The sequence below is a fragment of the Python bivittatus genome, unplaced genomic scaffold (assembly GCF_059951505.1).
Source record: "Python bivittatus isolate LINGU-HERP-01145 unplaced genomic scaffold, Pbiv_v1 ctg000480_np1212, whole genome shotgun sequence".
Taxonomy (NCBI): domain Eukaryota; kingdom Metazoa; phylum Chordata; class Lepidosauria; order Squamata; family Pythonidae; genus Python; species Python bivittatus.
In genome coordinates, this window is record NW_028277075.1 from 67,851,946 (window position 1) to 67,872,147 (window position 20,202).

The 20,202-nt window shown below is 47.3% G+C and overlaps 1 protein-coding gene across 1 annotated transcript; it reads left to right on the forward strand.

Moving 5' to 3' along the window:
* Positions 1-3,420: 3,420 nt before the first annotated feature.
* LOC103055009 (ryncolin-3-like) lies at positions 3,421-15,354 on the forward strand. The gene is made up of 8 exons (XM_025175692.2): positions 3,421-3,626; positions 4,907-5,044; positions 5,661-5,723; positions 5,994-6,038; positions 7,300-7,433; positions 8,724-8,853; positions 9,680-9,814; positions 11,542-15,354. Exons 1-8 carry the CDS (start codon positions 3,530-3,532, stop codon positions 11,787-11,789), a joined length of 990 nt encoding a protein of 329 aa, XP_025031460.1. The 5' UTR covers positions 3,421-3,529; the 3' UTR covers positions 11,790-15,354.
* The last annotated feature ends 4,848 nt before the right edge of the window (positions 15,355-20,202 follow it).

Genomic DNA, 20,202 nt, shown 5'->3' on the forward strand with positions numbered 1-20,202 from the left:
CATTTTGGAAAGTATTAACTTGTTTCTTGAGTTGTTCTTGGTATTGCACACAACCAGCAACGGAAAGGACCCAGAGAGAGATGTACCAGCCCCAGGGGTGGTTGTTTTTATAAATCAAGAAGGAATTGATCTTGAGCTATAAGTTTCTGATGACATTCATCTAGCATGCAAGCTCAGGTTTTATTTTTCTGCAATATAGTCACTTAACACCTTGAGAACAGGAGGAGTTACTTCAGCATCTTCTATGGGATGGGGTCTTAATGAACTATACTGTTGTGGGGGGCGGGGAAGAGAAGCTGGGGAGGACAGTTCCTTTGCTGCCAGTTCTCTGATCCCAACAACTGATCACTCCAGTGTCTGGCACCAAAGGAGATATTCTTCTCCTCCCCCCATTTCTGGTGCAGGCAGAACCTCTATTCTGCTTTGTGGAAGAGCCCTTGGATTGGCTTTGATGAAGTGATTCAAGCCATGATTTGATTTACCAAAGTGCAGAGGTGACCCATTTGGCCTCAGATGAAGCCCTCTGAGTGGCTTTTAAGTGCTTTGGACCAGTGTGGTGGGAGGAGGGCCCCTCACCTTCTCTCACAACTATGGCTGAAGAGCTCCCAGGTCACATGGCTTTGGAGTTGCCCACAGCCCACAGTGGAGCCAGACAACTGTGGAGTCCTTCAATGCTCATCAAATGGCTCAAGGATGACTGTCTTCCATGGACCTGCTGAAGAAAGGAGCAATCAAAATGATCACCTTCCCCATTAGGAAGGACTAAAATATTAGAGACTCTACCTTGGAAAAGAAGCAACTGAAGTGGAACATGGTGTATAAAATCATGCATGGCATGGAGAAAGTGGACAATGAGAAGTTTTCCTCCTTCTCAAAATAAGAGATCCTGAAAGCTTTTTCTTAGTGTGAGCTCAGGCTAAGAGAGTCACTGAATATGAAGCAAATATGAAGCAACATTTATTTATTTACTTAACACATTTGTATGCCACCCTGATCAAAAATGCCTATTGGCAGCACACATGAAAAATACAATGTAAAACGAACCGCATGCAAAAATAAAAACACAGCAACACTACAAAGATAGAAAAAATAAATAAAAGATGGCAGTAACAACACAGATCACAGGAATCAAGGGCACCACCTTGCTTCATGAAGCAGGATCTAGGGAAGTTTTGTTTAAAGCTGTTGGAGCAAAGCACTCCTTCAGAGCTTTGCACAGCCTTCAGTTCTATTCCGCTACTCAGATTAACAACCAAGAGTTTCTCAGCAGGTCAGCTGGAATTAAAATAATGTTTTGCCATTGTTTTGTTTTCTTCTGCTCTTGTCGTCTGAAAGCTGCTGTTTAGGGGGATCCTTTCACTTCTTTTATCACTAACCACCACCTGATTTATCACTTATGTTGTCCTAAGATACAAAATGATGTCCTTAAATGACCAGGCAATGTTCAACAGAAGCTGAAGTAAGTTACCTTAGGCTACCATTTGTAAATGAAGTATTTATTTATATTTATATTTCAAATTTGTCACCACCCATCTCACTATGGAATGGCTCTGGGTGGTTTACAGAAAAATAAAATAAACATTAATTAAAATAGATAAAAATTAATTAATTAAAATATGTCAAAAACAAACTTCCTTTATAATATTTCCAAGAGGCAGATGTTAATTAGATGTTAATAAACTTCAGGGAGCATCGTCAAGGTGCCAGCCATCCCCAGGGTCAATTGGATCTTTCCTTGCCCCATGCAAGTTGGCAGAGACAAGTCTTCAATTCCTTCCAAAACATTGGGAGGGTAGGGGCCCACCTTACCTCTGGGGGGAGAGTATTCCATAGGGCGGGGGCAATGGCAGATAAGGTTCTCCTCCTAGGACCTGACAATTGACATTCTCTCACTGACAGGATCTGCAACATGCCTTCTCTGCTGGACTGGGTGGGACAGGTTGATGTAATGGGGATGAGACGGTCCTTCAGGTAACCTGGACCCATGCCATGTAGGCCTTTAAAGGTGATAACCAACACCTTGAATTGGACCCAGAAACAAAGTGGAACCCAATGCAGCTCCCACACCAGAGGTATTACACATGCCATCCTTGGGGCACCCAAGATTGCCCGTATGGCCGCATTTTGAACCAGCTGCAGCTTCTGGATACTCTTCAAGGGTAGCCCCATGTACAGCGCATTGCAATAGTCTAAATGAGAGATGACCAGGGCATGAGTGACAGACTGAAGGGACTCCTGATCAAGGAAGGGGCATAACTGGCGCACAACATGAAGTTGCGCAAAGGCCCTCCTGGCCACGATTGCCACCTGCTCCTCAAGCAGGAGTCGTGAGTCCAGGAGGACCCCCAGATTATGCACCAGGTCTGTCTGGGGCAGTGCAACCCCACTGATTCATTTATTCATTTTAAAATGTCTGTGCTGCTTTTCAAAACAAGTTTTCACAGGGCAGATTACAAAACTTAAATGATGCCTCGTGACGACAAGTGACTTCTTTGTTGTTCAGTCATTTCCAACTCTTCCTGACCTGATGGACATCATTTTGTCAGGATTGTCTATCAGAAACAGCTTCTCTGAGTTCTTATAATCATATGCTTTTGTCATCAGGGATAGCCACCTTGCCTTCCGTTGGCCTCTTCTTTGACTGTCCTAGATTTTCTCAAGCTTTAGGGTCTTCTCCAATAACTTTGGCCTTCACATTATGTGTAAGAAAATAAGCTTCAGCTTCATTATTAATGATTTCAGTGAGTAATCTGGTTTTACTTCATCTACCATTGAATGATTGGTTTCTCTTGCAAATGAAGATACTCTCAACAATTTTCTCCAATACCAGAGTTTAAAGGCATTATTTTGTTGATGTTGTTGTTAATCCTGGAAACTCAGCAATTTTTTAATTCTGTAATTATAATTAATTATATAATTATGAATGTTGCATCCAAAAAAATCTGCAGTTTTTAGGAAAAAAATAATTGTATAAAATCAGCAATTTACTATTGGAGAACTAGGAATATGGTCATCTTATCATCTATGAGGGATCTCTTACAGGCTGAGATTGGCTCAGGGGATCCTTCTCAGCAAGATCTGAATGTGTTGCAATATACTTGGCAACCAGTCCAGTTCAAGAGTGAATGTCTTATCCCTAAAACAAGTTTAGTAAAGCAATGTATGGGAGTTTGTCCAACCAGGGAAAGTACAAGGATTTATAAGATTATTTATTGACCCAATATGTTTTTGATTTTTTTTTCCTGATATAACGTGGTTACAATGCACACATTCTTCAGCATAAGGAAACTGAGGAGGAACATTGCATAATTCAAGATTACCCCTCTTCCTGAATATTAATGAACCCTGCTGAGCTTGTACAAACAGACATTGCAAAACAGATATGGGCATACTTAGCCTTAGTCAGAAAATGTAAGTATTTCCTGATTTCTCTGTTTATACAATCAATCAAGACCTCCATATATATATAAGAGGAGAGAGACTGCACACCTCTGGCTCAGAGAGCTGGAGGGACATTCTGCAAGGCAAGATGAGGCTCTGGGCTGGTTTCCACCTGATTTTCCTGGTTGCTTTGTCTGTGGAGAGAGGAGTCTTGGGCCAGGACACCGAAGCCACTTGCTGTGCACGTGAGTTCCAGCTGAATGATCTTTCAGCTTGGTTCTTAGTCTCACTGGGGTTACTGTGTGCAGAGGAATACTTGCCTCACATTCTTTCTTCTGTCCACAACTACTGTGAGCAGAGGAATCCAGGCCCTGTTGACCAGCAGTTTTGTGGGTCAAGAGATGGCTCAGGAACCCATGAGGGATGGAATCCGGATGCTGTGAAGTTCTGCCTTAGTAAGACTGAGCATTTCTTGGTGGTGCTGGTGGGGTTTAAAGGTTGGGGAAAGAAAGTTGATAAGCTGGGTTGTGATGCTTTTTGAGGGAAAGGAGTTCCTGTAAAAGAAGCAGCACTTTCAGGATAGTTTTTAATGATCAATATGTTACTTTTTAATAAATAAAAACAAAGAATTGATCTTGAGCTCTAATTTTCAGATGACATTTTGCTTGTGCGGAGCATATATTAGCTTGGGTTTTGAATTTCTTTGAAAAGTGATAAAGTAACACCTTTGAGGTTATAGGTATTTGCCTAAGTAGTTTTATATATATATTTGAGAAGGTAAACATGAGAACAAGAACTGTTAATCCTACATCTTCTAGATGTAGACAGGGGCTCCTAATGAACAGTGCTTTATGTGGAAGCTCCTGGTTTCACACTGTGTAAAGGGTGAAAATGAGAGCTAGTTAGATGTAGTGATTAAAGCATCAGGTTAGAAATTGAGAGACCATGAGTTCTAGTCCTGCCTTAGGTACAAAGCCAGTTGGGTGACCTTGGGCCAGTCACACTCTCTCAGCCCTTGGAAGAAGGCAAAGGCGACTTCTGAAAAACATTGCCAAGAAAGGTGCAGGGATTTGTCCAGGCAATTGCCAGGAGTCAAGACTGACTTGGGCACCCCCCCCCCAAAAAAAGGGGGGTAGGTAGGTCAAAGCAAATCAAGGAAATGTTTTAAAAAGAAATATGCACTCTTGTGTTAGAGAAGAGTTCTCAGTTTTCTCCAACAGCTCAGGACAGGAATTACTTTTTATGTGGAAAAATAAGAGTGGAAGAGCTTTTGTGCCTCTTTTGCACCCCAGTTACCTTACCCACTGCTCCATCCTGATTTTCTAGCATTGCACACAGGGCTACCTTTATTTAATATTTTATTGTAAACCGCCCAGAGTCACTTCCTCATGAGATGGCGGTGTCTAAATTTGAAATAGAAATAAATAAATAAAATAATATGAACCTGCTACTCCCTAAGGAGGCCACATTGCTTCTCTCCTGTTTTTCATGTTGTGTCCTATTTATGCTCTTTCTCCTGTTCCAGAGCTGCAGGGCTTAACACAATGTGGAAGTGACAAGATTATTCTCCAGGGTCAGGCAGGGATACCTGGAATTCCAGGTGTGCCAGGAACAAATGGATCACCAGGGCTAAAGGGTGACCCTGGTCCTCAGGGGCCCCCAGGTGAGTAAATGCCCTCCCCCATTGAAGATGTCACACCAGGTAGAAGCAGCCACTCATTTGTTCTCCTTCATCACAACAGTGGGAATCAGGCTTTGCATTTATAAACTGCTTCCTAGAAGAGGGGAAGTTGCTGGCAGAGGGACGAAAGTAATTCCCTTTCTCCCAAATGTTAGATAGGAAATGACAGTCTTAGGCTCTTTGCTCAGTAAGAGGATTCTCAAAGGTCATTGTCTTAGCAAAGTAGTCAGAAGGTGCCTCCCTGGCTGGGTTCTCTGGTGTTGTGGAAACTTTTCTAAGGGAGGTGGACTACATAATTTTGTCCTGTGAGCTGTTCTTAAGCCCATGAGCTTTCTTCCTTTCAGGAATCAGGCAATGTTACCACTGACCTACATATCCAGCATAATTTCCTACAGATCTAGACTCCCAACAATCCTGAGCTAAAATATGAAGCCATCGTCTCAAACCTAAATCTCTTTGATGCTCTCTTGCAGCTGTAATGTACTCATCATTGCAATGTCTGTCTTCAGAAGTCTTTTTCTAGACTTATTTAGATGCTCCTAAGATGATCTAAGCTGCTTTTTCTTCTTCTTCTCCTTTTCTTCCTCCTCCTCTTCAGGTGAAAGAGGTTCTGCTGGGATAACTGGAAAAGCTGGACCCAAAGGAGACAAAGGAGACAAAGGTACTTCTACTGACTGAGATTAGGGGTTGTGCAAGAGCTGGATCAAAAGGGAAGCACTGGTCCAGCTGCATGCCACCAATCACACACTATTTCATGCTGTCCTTGGTCGAACTGCTTGTAATACAGAACCAGATGATGACAGCAGTCCATCACTATGAGGAATGGACAGTACACTGGCACACAAGTGGTTGTTCTTATGTATGGAGCTGGTGAAACCTCTGTCTTTCTGTTTATTCACTGCACAAGAAATTACTTATTTTTTTCTTACAGGAGATGCCTGCAGCTTAGACAATGTTCCCAACTGTCAACAGAAAGGTATGCCTCCACTTCCTCTTCCTCAATAGCTTCCTTGTTGGGTTAGTTCAGCCTTTCCCCCCAGACGGTAGCTGGATGATTCTGGGAGTTGAAGGCCAAGAAACCTGGAAGTGTCTGGTGCAGAAAGCTTGCTTAGGATGCGCATCAACGTCCTCTGGCCTGGCACATTCCTATATGTGTTGACTACAGACTCCGTCATCTACAGCAGACTACCTATCTTAATGGATACAGTGCATTGTCAGTCATCATTTAATGCATTGAATAGCTCAAGTTGGAAAAGCACCTTTCTTTTAGTTAGCTACACTTTATAAGACACCTAAATAGTCTTTATAATCTCGATATTCTCATCAAGCTATAATTTCCAGAATCTTATATAGGAAGTGTTGGCAGTCAATCAGATATAAAAGCAGTAGAAGTTATTAATCTAAGCAGATGGAAAGACTTTGGTTTGATAAGAGTTGATGGCTCTCTCTTTCTTCCTGATTATTTCCTCCCCAAATACCTGAAATTAAAACTAGAAGTACTTACTGAACCATCTGGAAGGTTGTATTTTTATGTATTTTTAGTGAATGTCAGTGAATACAAAGCTGATTAGTTCTGAGACAGTGCAACGCTTTGCATCTAGCGTAGGAGAGGCTTACCATGGTCTGGTGAAAAAATAGATATTTATTGAATATGTATTGTATAAAAAGACACTCAAAATATAAGAAAAAATTCAAATGATACTGTTGAAAATCCTTCAGAAGAGATTACAGATGTATGTTTTCAAATTTTAAATTTTACTCAGACTTATATAGTAAATCTGAGAACTTACCTGATGAAGAGAAAGAAAATGCATTGTAAAAGAGGGTATAGTAGCCATCTCAAGAATGAGGCTTGGACTAGTACAAACTCATTAATCATAGACTGAGGATCATTATGATACATGTTATTTGTATGTATCAGCCTTCCTCAACCTGTACTCTCTGAAGTGTGGGATTCAAACTCCCATGATCCCCAGCCAGTAAACCCAACAGTTCTAGAGATGCCTTCCACAGTATTCCCATGGAATTATCATCCTTTCTTTGTTTAATAACTTTTTACCAGGGATCTCCATGAGATCATTGCATTACAACAAGCATTCATATTCCTACAGCAGAGATGATGGTGATTTCACACTTGCGGGTCTTGCACAGAGACCAATAGCTGTCCCACCACATATATTTTGACAGCAGAGATTGCCTGAAATGACCTACCCATTCCTCCCTATTCTTCCCCCCAGAGACAGAAGCCAGAAACTGCAAGGACCTCCTAGAACGTGGGGAGACCCTGAGTGGCTGGTACACAATCTACCCAACCAAGGGGAACCCCATGATGGTTTTCTGTGACATGGAGACGGATGGAGGGGGCTGGTTGGTAAGCTGGAGCCTGAGGAGGAGGAGGAAGAGATAATAAGTACTTGAACATAACAGAAGAGGGAGAAGCTCCATCTTATGATAATTAAGCTTTTAAACAAGCGGGCTTCATGCTGCCATTCTTGTTACAAAATTATAGCAGCTATTCAGGTGCCCATCATCCTGCTCTCAGCTAAGCAGTTTGCAGCCCCAGGGCTGAATGAAGCTCCCAAGTCCACTCTTGGGAGTTGAGACCAGGACAGCTGAAAACTGAAGACGTGCTTCCCTGTCATCGTGAGATTGAACAGACTGGAAGTCCTAAAACATGGCTATCACACGTCCCAAAATCCAACCCTGCCTATATATGGGATAGGAGCTTCCCACTTTACGGTCTTCATCCCTCATGATTGGGTGCCGTCCATCAGGAAGCAAGCAAGAGAGAAGAGCAGCCCTGCGTAGCATTGCCTCCTCTTGATAACAACAGAGCTCAGAGAGAGGGCACCATTGGTAGTTGCAGGGCCATCCGTACCCTCCCTACCTTCATTCCTTACAAGGGAAGTTCCTCTGCATTTATTATTCCAATCTGAATTCCAACCATCTGGGGGGGAGGGGCAAAAAGTTGAGTTGGCATCCATCTTAACTATTTGCAACCTCCCCTGCAGACATCCCTGACTGATTGTTTCACCCAGCTTGGAAAAAAGTATATTGGCATCTCTCCCTGTGCTCCTTCCAAGGTCCGGCAGGATTCTTTTCTCTAGCAATAAATTTATCACAGCATCTTTTAAGAAGATAAATTAGGTTGACTGAGTAATCTGCCTAAAGCTACATATTGAGTTGCATGGTTCGATGGTGATTTGAGTCCAGGCTTCTTTGATCCTAGTCCAACAATGCTCTAATCACTACCCCACATTTGGCGTGTTCTTCATGGGCCTTTCTACCATGGTGGACAACCTTTGGATTTATTTATTTATTTATTTGTTGATTTAAAACATTTATATGGATGCTAGGAACTTCACTTTTTTTCAGCACCATGGGCTGCAGGATAATTTTCTAGGTTTTTTGTCATTTTAGTTTTGGGAGGGTATAAAATATATTTCACCTATTCTAAGGCTTGAGACATTAAAATAGCTTTTTAAACAGCAACAAACAGCGACGCATTGTCTCAGGGTTTTGCTAGCAAGGCTTAGAGGTCATCATTCTGTTCAAAACCAGACTGAAAGGCACCCCCCCATTTCAGAAATGGGGTAAGATTAGGAAAGCAGCTTCTCCATCAGGCGGACACTGAGATATCGCTCCCTCTCTTTCCACCTAGGTCTTCCAGAGGCGGCAGGATGGATCGGTTGATTTCTACCGTGACTGGGAATCATACAAGAAAGGATTTGGGAGGCAAGGATCAGAATTCTGGCTGGGCAATGATAAGATCTATCTTCTCACCAGCTCTGGTAAGCCCCAAATCTCCTCTTCTACCTGATGCTCAATTTGATACGTAAGTCCTTTTACATGGATAATGCTTAACTTTTTCAGAATTTATAAGGAAAGATGAGTATCAGTCCTTCCAGATTCACCCTTTAATATTACCAGAGACTCTCTTTGCATCACAGGGACACAATATGCATAAAAGAAAGACTCTGATCTGCTCATGTCAGTCTGTAAGACCTAAGTTCCATTTCCTTCCATAGAGATTAATGGTACATTCCAAACTGATACATCTGGGAAAAATATTTTTTCTGTAATTTGGAAATGGTCTCAGAGATTTATGCAGCATGATTCCTCGAGAGGGTTGATCACTAACCCAAAAATAAAATAAATCAGAAAGTGGGAAAAAGGAGAAAGTTGCCTTCTTTCTCTTGAGGGACCATACATTCTCCTGTTTTTGAAAAATTACATGGAGCCAGGACACCCCAGCAGCAATCTATATCTCTCCTCACTGCCTTACCCATCGTATGTAGGTAGAAAGTTATTGAAAGATTGGCTTTGTGAAAATAAAGATAAAAAGGGGCAATGCAGAGGATCTCTTTCTGGCTAACTGCGCAAAAACTCCAGACAAAGTTCAAGTGAAATCCCGACAGTGGTTTAATTCACCTGGGCCAACACTTGTGCTCCTGGGATCCTGTTCCTCCATGTCGTTTAGCTCTCTTTGCCTTTGGACTAGAATGACCCATCATCCCATTTTGTACTTGTTCACTGTGATAATCAATAGGCTTTCCTTAAAGGACTTCTGCATCGCCACTGTTCATTCTCTAATAGCATCTATCCCTCTGGGTTCAGGAACCCAGCAGTTGCGGATTGATCTGGAAGATTTCAACAGTTCCAGAACCTTTGCGACATATTCCAGTTTCAGAATCGCAAATGAAAGTGAAAACTACAGGCTAACAGTGGGCTCCTCTTTGGATAGTAACATGGGTGAGTAATCCAGAGAATGCCTTTTCATCTGAGTACTTTCTTACAGCAAATATAAAAAACATAAATGTCACTTGATCTGATGCAGAATGCAGAAACATTTTAAGCCAGGAGCTGCCTAATTCCTTTCTGGCCTATCACAGGGGACAATATGGGAGTACAAATATGAAGGGGTATAGTGGATGGCTTAAGCCTATTGAAGTCTTCAGGCAGCTGTTTGGCCATTTATCCTCCACAAACTGCAAAAATGATCCAAAAATGTCATTCTAACTCATTCTGAGGGGCTCTACTATCCCTAAGTGGAGTGTTGTGGAGGGATGAAGCCACAGGTTGCCCAGCCCATTTTTACTGAATAAGTTCAAAATATATGGTCCAGAGACTTTTTCCCCACAATATCTAACCAGGGCAGGAGATCCCAGAAGCTATCAGGCAGCATATGAAAGTATGAACCACCTTTGGTGGATTGTCCCCATCACCTGAGCATCAGAGGCTTTGAATATGGGTTTTACTGTAGCAATCATCACTAACGTTGTGTGAAGAGATTCACAATTTCAGCATGGCTGCATTTCACAATTGCCAATGAAAATGTATTTTTCATAGATTGATTTAGAAAGAAATATCTGAGAAGTTGTGGCCATTCTCCTTCCCATTTTGTATAGTGAATTCTTAATACAATCGTGATTTGGCTAAAGAAACACTTCATCTTCTCCTTCTTGAACCAACCCAAAGTCAATTTCATTGTGAGTTGAAGTTCTCTTCCTGGGACATGACACTTTGAGTCATCATTTTATTGTTTCATTCAGACTTTGATGAAGTGGGAGTCATTTGGAGGACCCCAAGTAGAAGATGTGGAATAGAAATTGATTTATTAATAAATATTCTTGACCTATAATATTTATTAACATTGCGATTATTATATGTCAGGCTTAGCCCAAGAACAACAGTGAAACAGTCCAGTTGAGTGCAGTTCCTTTATTTGCTTACACCATATAGACAGAATCTTGCCAGGCTAAATCTATACTACTACAACTAGTGGAAATATGCTGGGAGATTCTAGGCTATCCTGAACCTCTTCCACTTCCCACACTCCCCCTGTGGACTGTGTTGTCTTCTGTTTCCTTTCCCCTCCTGGAATGCACCCCCTCCTTCCTGATAGCCTTGCTCTCTGTTGCTATCCACCACATTATATTATATTTTTTTCAAAATCTAGATAATCTTTGAATTCATTTTTTTCCTAACTAAAAATCTCAAAACCTTTAAATATATATATATGATAAGGAAGATATTTCTAATTCCTTGGATTAGTGTAGGAGTGGGCAATCAGTGGCAATTCAGCAGTAAAGTGGCTTTTTTTCAGTGACATCGTTTCTTAAAACCTCCCCAGGCAGAGAGTAGGGAGAAGAAAAATTCAGTCCTGCTCCTAATGCTATCAGCACATCAACAGAAGACCTGGCAGCCCTTCAACTGGTCCAGGGAGAAAAATGCAGTCCCAGACTCAGGGAAGTTGCCCATCCCTTAGCTTAATGTGATAATGGAATTCAGGCATTCTGGTTTATCAATCATGATCTATAACATGGCCTGTTAGATGGACCTCCAGGTGGTATATTCAGCAAGCCAGGTTAAGCAAACCATGGCTTCAAGAGACCGGTGAAGCACACACTATATCATCTTGACTGGGCTTCCCTGTGATCCCCTTAACTCAGTGCTTCCCTGTGATTTTCTCCTTTTAGGTAATTCTTTCTCGGGACACAACAACCAGGCATTCTCTACAAAAGACAGAGACAATGATAACTATTCTGGAAATTGTGCCGTAACTTTCAAAGGAGGCTGGTGGTACAGTAATTGCCACTCTTCCAATCTGAATGGCCTGTATCACAAAGGAGAACATGCCTCTTACGCTGATGGCATCAACTGGTATACTGGGAGGGGGCACTATTATTCTTACAAGTATGCAGATATGAAAATTAGACCGCAATAAATGAAACCGCAGTTTGACAGATTCTTCAACAGACATGACCCAAAAATTTACTAGCAGATGAATATTCTTCTGCATTCTCTTCCTGAAAAAGCAAATTAAATGCTATAAATCTTTAAAGCTGCTCCTTCACATGTGCATTGGAATATTCTCCCTTATTGTACTCCCTTTTTTATGTACACAGGGGTGGGGTTCAAACCCTTCTCCCTCCTCATTCTCCAAATTTTTTGCTAAAGAGAAAAGTGCTCCTGGATGTGTTGCAAAACTGACATTTATTGATCTATAATCTCAGAGCGGTAAGTAAGGCTAGCCTCCAACTCAAGCAATTTCTGGGACTGTCCACAGAGGTCACCACCTTGCATCATTTTGTTGAAGAGACACTCCTTAGTCTTTGTCAATGTCTAGACAGGGAGCTTGGCATCTTTTCTTAGATCAACTACTTACCTGATTAGGGAACCTGAAGGGGCTGCAAAACTCTGGACGCTCTGTCATCCTTAGGGCAAACCCAGAACTATCCCTAATTTTGCTACCAAATAGTCCTTTGTGTTTCACCTGGCTGTTTGGGTCATGTCCTGCTGACACTGTAAAACAAAGGAAAACTGAAGTAAAATTGTAAGCACAGTCATGGTCATGTGATTTTCACTTACCGACTGCTTCGCTTAATCAAGTTGCCGGTCCCAACTGCAGTCACTAAATGAGGACTACTTGTACATTAATCATCTTACCTGAATGCAATTAATCCTCTTACCTTGTAAGCCGCACGGAGTCACCGTGAGTTGGGCGGCCATATAAATTGCTTAAACAAATAAAAGAAATAAATAAATGTGCAGAGCTCCTTCCCTGGTATTCCCTGAAGAAGTGTGATTTGTGTAAGATCTAGAGTCACTCAAAATAAATGTGCCTATATTTATAGCATATCAGAATCACATATATCTGGAAAAAGAGAGGCCACTCATAAGAAATCTGACTTGAATGGACCGTGCACACAGAAGGCTTGGGAAATGGAAAGACTGATAGGTTGGAAATGCCCCAGTTACTGCTCCCTCCTTTTTTTTTTTTCATGTCTCTTCCAATGTTTTTCCTTTCAGGAACAGCAGGCAGCGGGAAAAAGAACCACAGTTGCAGAATGTGTTTTGGCTGGTGATGCAAAGAGTGCTCCATCAGCTAAGTGCATCATCAGTTCAACATCCAATAGGACACCAGTGGCCACCAGTATGTCCATGGGCAGCTCTCATGGTGCCTGCCAGGATCCGTGTCCTATTTTCACTATGACAGAGTTTTAAAGATTCCCCTCAATCAAATAACAACAAAATCCATAAATGAAAAAAAATGTCCTAGAAAAGTCAACTGTTGGTGGCTGACTTCAATAGAAAGCAAAATTCTCCCAGAATCTCTTTTCCCAAGGTTTCTTGAAAGGGGATGGGATAATTTGCAGAAACCTCAACCAAATGGATGGTTTTCACTTTAGAACCCAATATATCTTTTGTTAAGGCACAGATTTTTTCAGCCGCTGCATTAAGTGGGGAGGAACCTGTTCTCTCAGCTGATAAGTGAGAAATGTCCGGGTAGCCAGGGTCTCTGTCAGGCTGTGATAAGCTACATGTAAGCCTCCCACATCCTGCTTCAAGACTGCTGCTTCTTGAACTCATATGGAATCCATAGCTATCAGTATGTACTAAGAGCTAGTTTGGTGTAGTGGTTAGGAGTTGGGTTAGGGAGTACATGAGTTTTAGCCCTTTCGGGGTTGTTGTTGTTGTTGTAAGGGAAAATAGGAAAGAGTATTATGTAGGCCACTTTCACAAATAAAGATGGGATAAAACTCTAACAAAACTGATTGGTGGTTGCAGCCCAATGCTTTCTTGGCAGTGTGCCCACTCATCCTGACCCTTCAGAAAGGGGAGAATGAAGGATAGTAGAGGACCTCTGAGAAAGAGACAGTGGAAGGAACTTAAAGCCATTCCAAAGCAAGGGGGAAGACAGCAATTCAATCGTCCCCCTTCCAGTCCTATCAGCACAAAGGGAAGGTCTCCTACAGTCTTTCACTGGTTTAAGGAGTAAGCGGCAGTCCCAAATTCAGGAAAGTTGCCCATCCTTTGGCTTAATGAGTTAAATGAATCTAGTTATTTGTTTTTTCTTTTTTGTAAGTCATGGTTTCTGGCTTGGAACATTAGATGGACCTCATCGTGCGATAGTCAATAAGTATAACAGTTTAGATTGACAAGCCCCTCTCACTCATGGCCTGGAGGTAGGATGAAGGCAACGTCAGGGCATACAGCAGAATAAAGAAGTTACCAGGGTGCTCCATGGTTAGAAGCAAGTGGGGAAAGCCCCATAGTATTACTTGTGAGAAGAGATCCAATATTACCCAGAATAGACTGCTCTCTCACAAGAGTTCCAAGTGTGCATTATGTTCAAATAGGTACATATTCAAAGCAATTGCTGCATGAAATCCAGCATCGCAGATCCGAAATGCATGACTGTTGCAAAGCTAACTTGCCTTGAGGAAAGTCTGTATAGGAAGTGACCCAACGAGAACAGCTGATGCTGACTCCTCAGAAGGGCCAAGGAACTGTAGTTACCACAGAGGACTTGAAGGTCCTTCTGATCTCATGGCTTGTGAGCAGGCAGCTTTTGCCCAGCTTTGGCTGGTGCACCAGTTGCAATCCTACTTGGACCAGGATGCCCTGATATCAGTAACTCATGTCCTGACTACCACTCATCTGGACTACCGTGAAACTAAAACTCATACAAAGTACAATGACAAGATTGCTGGTGGAACAAACTCAGCTGCCTGGAAGAATAAATCTGTATTAAAGGTGCTGTTTGGTTACTGGTAAGGATCTGGCCCCAGTTAAAAATGGTGGTCAAATGGTAGTTATACAACACAGCCCTGGAATAAAAAAGGCAATGCCTTGTCAAGATTGAATCTACCCTATTGAAAGTACTCCTTCCTTGCCAGGGGCATGGGGGAGTCCTTGTCTGTAGTAGCCCCCCCCCAAACTCTCCTGATGAGGTGTAACCCCACCCCCCGCTGATAGTCTCAAAATTACTTAGATATGTAAGTAGGGAGCCTTTGGCTCCAGATGACTGGGGGTGTCTGCCTTAGGTTTTGTTCTGGATTTTATTGTGATGTTGTTGCTGTCAGGTTCAGTCAGCACGAGGCTTCAGGGAAGCACGGGGCTGCAGGGAAGCTCGCAGCCAGACCACGCGGAATCCACCGGCGGTAGCTAGCGGGGAAAAGAGGAACCGAAAGCGCCGCTAATTAACGGGCCACCTGCGCCCAGCCAAACAGGAAAACCACAGCGGAAGCTTTTAACTATAAACTGATAACGGCGCGAGCCAGCAATGAACAGGGCCGCAGGCAGCGAAACAAGATCGCAATGCAGCACAGAACCCGCGGGCTTGCACGTAGCGGGGAGGAACCAACCCAGCCGGAGGGGGACTGGCAATCAAGGACAATGGACTCTGACCGATCCTGCCATCATGAACAATCAAGGGGGATTATTGGGGGGCCAATAATCCGCAGCTGCAACGTGATCGCGGGGCGGGAAAAAGCGCGGGAAGGGGGGAATATAACAAGTGATGCAATTGTACCAAGCCAGTCCTGGCTTTGCTTGTGACTACTACGTTACGCATGAGTAAACCTTCTTTGTGAACCACACGTGTCACGAGAGTTTCTCTGTCGAACGGGGCAAACCTTACATAAAGCCAGGACTCACCGTTAGCGCTACCCGGTACCACCGAGGAGCATTTCCTTTCTCAATACAGGCATGACCAGCGACGAGGAATCCATGGGTCAGCTGGAGCGCGAGGAACCCAGGCTCGAGGAGGGGCGGTCAGAGCCACCCGGGAGCGACGGGGCAGCGGCCAGCGCCGGGCGCCCTCCATCCGAGCGGTGGTCGATGGGCGTGAACCAAGGGCCAGACGGTTCAGGCGTCACGATAACCCGAGGTTCCGGGATCCGGAACCGCAAGTGGAGTGAGAAGTTCGCCCGACTAGAGGAGAGAGTCGAGCGGCGCCTAGACGCCATGGAGGCGATGCTCCAGACCCTGCTACAGAGAGTGGGACCACCGGCGGCAAACGATGGGGCGAGCAACAGGGGTGGCGGTCTGGCACCCCCGCCGGCACCACCCACGGCGCCCCGGTCGGAGGACCAACGGGCGGCAGACGCCCTGAGACTTCGAGGTATCACTGGGAAGTTCTCAGGGGACCCCGAACAGCTGCCGCACTTTCTGACGCACGTCAGGGGGTTCATGCAGAGGGGTGGTCACCTATTCGCTAGAGACGAGGACAGAGTATCCTACGTGGCCGAGCTGCTAGATGGCCAAGCAGCTAGCTGGGTGATCGGACTGTACGATGCCAACGCGGCGGAACTACGGAGTTTCCCGGACTTCATGCAGGCGCTCCGGGACAGATTCGAGGACACATTGAGCGCCAAGCGGGCGGAGGACGACATCCTGCAGTTCAGACAGCGGGGCAAATCGGTATCGGAGTATGCCCTGGAGTTCCGGAGGTTGGCAGAGAAGCTCACGGACTGGCCGGAGTCCCTGAAAGTGAAGTATTTTAAGAGGGGGCTCAACCCAGAGATCCTGGAGCGGGCACTGGGGCGGGACGACCCGCCCACAGTGAAGGATTGGATCTGGCTGGCCGGAACGGCGGAATCGGCATGGAGGCAGATCCAACAGAGCGCGAGACGACGGGACCAGCCGAGGGACCAGCCGAGGGAAAGAACCCCCGAGGAGAGGCGGAGCAGTCGGCGGCAATCCACCGGGGGGCGAGAGGCGACCAGAGCCCTGAACCTGTGCTTCCGGTGCGGAGGCAGAGGCCACCGAGCGGCGCAGTGCCCGACGGAGCGGGAAGGAGCCCCACCACGGCCCAAAGTCAAGCCCCCGCGTGCGACCGGGAAAAGGACCGGCGACCGACCGCGGAAGGGGGCAGTGGCGGCGGTGACCGAGAAAGGACGCGGGGGGTGGTCGACCCCGGAGACGGCGTCCTCCGGAGAGGACTCGGAGCCGGCGGGAAACGAGGCGCGCTCGCACTGAACGGCGTCCCAGTGCGAGCAGGGGAGTCGAGGCGCGCGGACCCAATAGGAGATGAGGACTGCCCACCGTTCCGGGTGAGAATACACATCCGGGGGGTGAGATCCGGAGGGGAGGCACAGCTGCGAGCGCTACTGGATTCAGGCTGCACCCACTGCTTGATGCACCCAGCGGTGGTCTCGGGGCTCGGACTACAGCTGAGGCGCCTCCGGGAGCCCATTTCATTCAGCCAGCTAGATGGCACGCTGGCAGGAGGGGGGGCCAGCTCAATATTACACCGAGCCGGTCCAGATGACGATCGGGAGTCACCGGGAAGAACTGAGATTTGTGGTGGTCCCGGTGGCCAACTACGCGGTGGTACTCGGCTTGGCGTGGCTGCGGCGGTGGAACCCACGAGTCGACTGGACGGCGGAGGCAGTGCGGTTCGGGGTCGACAGACCGGCGAGGTGCGAGAGCAGAGGGGACCGAGCCGTGGAGACAAAGGCGGCCGCAACCATCGGCGGGCAAGTGGAGGGTCCGGGACGCCGGGAGACGGGGCGAGAGCAGATGGAGCCTGAGACCCGGGCGGCAACGGCAGCAGCAGCAGCGCCGGGACCCCGGAGACCCGCCACGATCCCGAGGCGTGGGGAGGCAGCGGCGACTGGCGAGACGACCGCAAAGCGAGAGGCCGGGCCCGGGGAACCCACGACGGGCGGCGGAATCCTGAGGCAGTATCGAGACCTGGCGGCAGCGTTCGGGGAGAAGGAGTCCGACCAGCTCCCACCACACCGGCCCAGTGATTGCGCCATCGAGTTAGAGCCAGGAGCAACCCTGCCTAAGCCGAAAATGTACTCCCTGTCAAGGAGGGAGATGGGGGCCCTGCGGGAGTTCATAGACAAGAACCTAGTGCGGGGATTCATCCAACCCGCGAAGTCACCATTAGCGGCCCCGGTGCTATTCCGGGAGAAGAAGGATGGCTCGCTCCGAATGTGCGTGGACTACCGGGGGCTGAACGCAATCAGCACGGAGTACAAATACCCCCTCCCCCTGATGAAGGACTTGATGTCGCATCTGTCTAAGGGGAGGGTGTTCACAAAACTGGACTTCCGCGAAGCTTACTTCAGAGTCAGGATCCGCGCAAAAGATGAGTGGAAGACAGCGTTCAACACGCCGCTCGGAAGCTACCAGTTTTCCGTGATGCCGTTCGGATTAAAAGGGGCCCCGGGGGTATTTATGCAGCTAATAAATGAGGTGCTGCACGACCTACTCTACCGGGGCGTCCTGGTCTACCTGGACGACATCCTCATCTACACCGAAACCCTGGCGGAGCACGTGAGCCTGGTGCGCACGGTGCTCCAGAGACTGCTGAAGGCACAACTGTACGCAAAGCTATCGAAATGCGAGTTCCATCGAGAGCAACTAGACTACCTCGGCTACCGAATATCCAGCCGGGGAATTGAGATGGACCCGGCGAAAGTAAGGGATGTCCTGGGTTGGGAAGCGCCGCGAACCCGGAGGCAACTCCAAAGCTTCCTAGGGTTTGCGAACTTCTATAGACAGTTTATCCCGAACTTCGCCCAAATCGCCCTTCCCCTAACCGACCTGCTAAAAACCAAGGGCACTGGGAAACCCCCCAAGCCCAGCATGGCACTTGCGTGGACTGCAGAATGCCAGGGGGCGTTTGAGGAGCTAAAACGGTGGTTCACAGCGGAGCCGATCCTGCGCCATCCCGACCCAGACTGGCGGTTTATAATCCAAGTAGATGCGTCAGACGTGGCAACAGGGGCAGTCCTGCTCCAGCCCAGCCCGGAGGGGGCCATCCACCCATGCGCCTACGCCTCCCGCAAATTCACCGAGACGGAGAGGAGGTGGATGGTGTGGGAGAAAGAGGCGTACGCGGTCAAGTGGGCACTGGCCACGTGGAGGCATCTACTGGAGGGGGCAGCTGAACCGTTCGAGGTGTGGACGGACCATAAGAACCTCGAGGCCCTGAAGACCCCGCGTAAGCTATCCCCCAAACAGGCGCGGTGGTCCCAATACTTCGGGAGGTTCAGGTTCACACTAAAACACATCCCCGGGAAGCGCAACTTCCTAGCAGATGGACTGTCTCGCATGCCCCAGCACGCCAGCCTACGGGAGGAGATCGTGGACTCCATCATCCCTGCCAGCAGACTGGCTGCAAAGGCGGTGACCCGAAGCCAGACCAAGGGGGAGCGACGGGACGTGGCGCCTGAAGTAAGGCAAGGGTTCGCGGAGGCGGCGGAGCGGGACGCTTGGCTCAAGCAGAACCGAGAGGCGCTAACCAGCCAAGAGGGGTTGTGGTGGCACGAAAGAAAGCTGTACGTGCCTGAGCGTTGCCGATGGGAGGTCATGGAAAGAGCCCACGACAGCCGGAGCGCGGGGCATTACGGCTTCGTAAAGACGCTCCACTTAATCCGGCGGCAGTTTTGGTGGCCCACGCTCCGGAAGGACGTGGAGGCGTACTCGGGGGGTTGCCCGGTGTGCGCGACGGCGAAAGGGGCTAAAGGAAAACCTAGAGGGCTACTCCAGTCGGTAGCGGAACCCGACGGCCCATGGCAAGAGGTCGCCATGGACTTCATAGTGGAGCTCCCGGAGAGTAAGGGGAAGACCGCCATTTGGGTGGTTACGGACTTATTCTCCAAACAAGCGCACTTTGTAGCGTGCCGGCGAGTCCCCACGGCCGAGGGGTTGGCGAGACTGTTCGTGCAACATGTCTACCGACTCCACGGCGCGCCCCGATGGGTCGTCAGCGATCGGGGCGGCAACTTCATCGCGCGGTTCTGGAGGGAGTTCCTGAAGCGGGTGGGGACGAAACAAGCCCTTTCTTCCGCGGCGCATCCGCAGACGGACGGAGCCACGGAACGCCTGAACGGGGGGCTCGAACAGTACCTGCGCTGCTACGTGGGACACCAACAGGACGATTGGGCGGAGCTACTACCATTCGCGGAAGTGGCATACAACAACGCCGTCCACAAGAGTACCGGGTTCTCTCCGTTCAAAGTAGCCACCGGGAGAGACTTCGTCCCCATGCCGGAGTTGCCTCAGCCGGAATCCCAGATCAACTCCCTGGACGCCTGGTTCGCCCAAATCGACGCGACCCGGCGAGCGGCGCACGCGGCATTGCAAAGAGCCAAAGCCGACTACAAGGAACACGCGGACCGCAAGAGGCTCCCCGAGGAGAAATGGAAAGTGGGGGACCAGGTGTATCTGTCAACCAAAAACCTAAAGACGCACCAGGCATCGAAAAAACTCAGCCCGAGTTTTGTGGGGCCGTTCCCCATTGCAGAGGTCATCAATCCGGTGACCGTCAGGCTGACGCTCCCGAAAAGCCTCGGGAAGATCCACCCGGTGTTCCATTGCAGCCTGCTAAAGCTGCA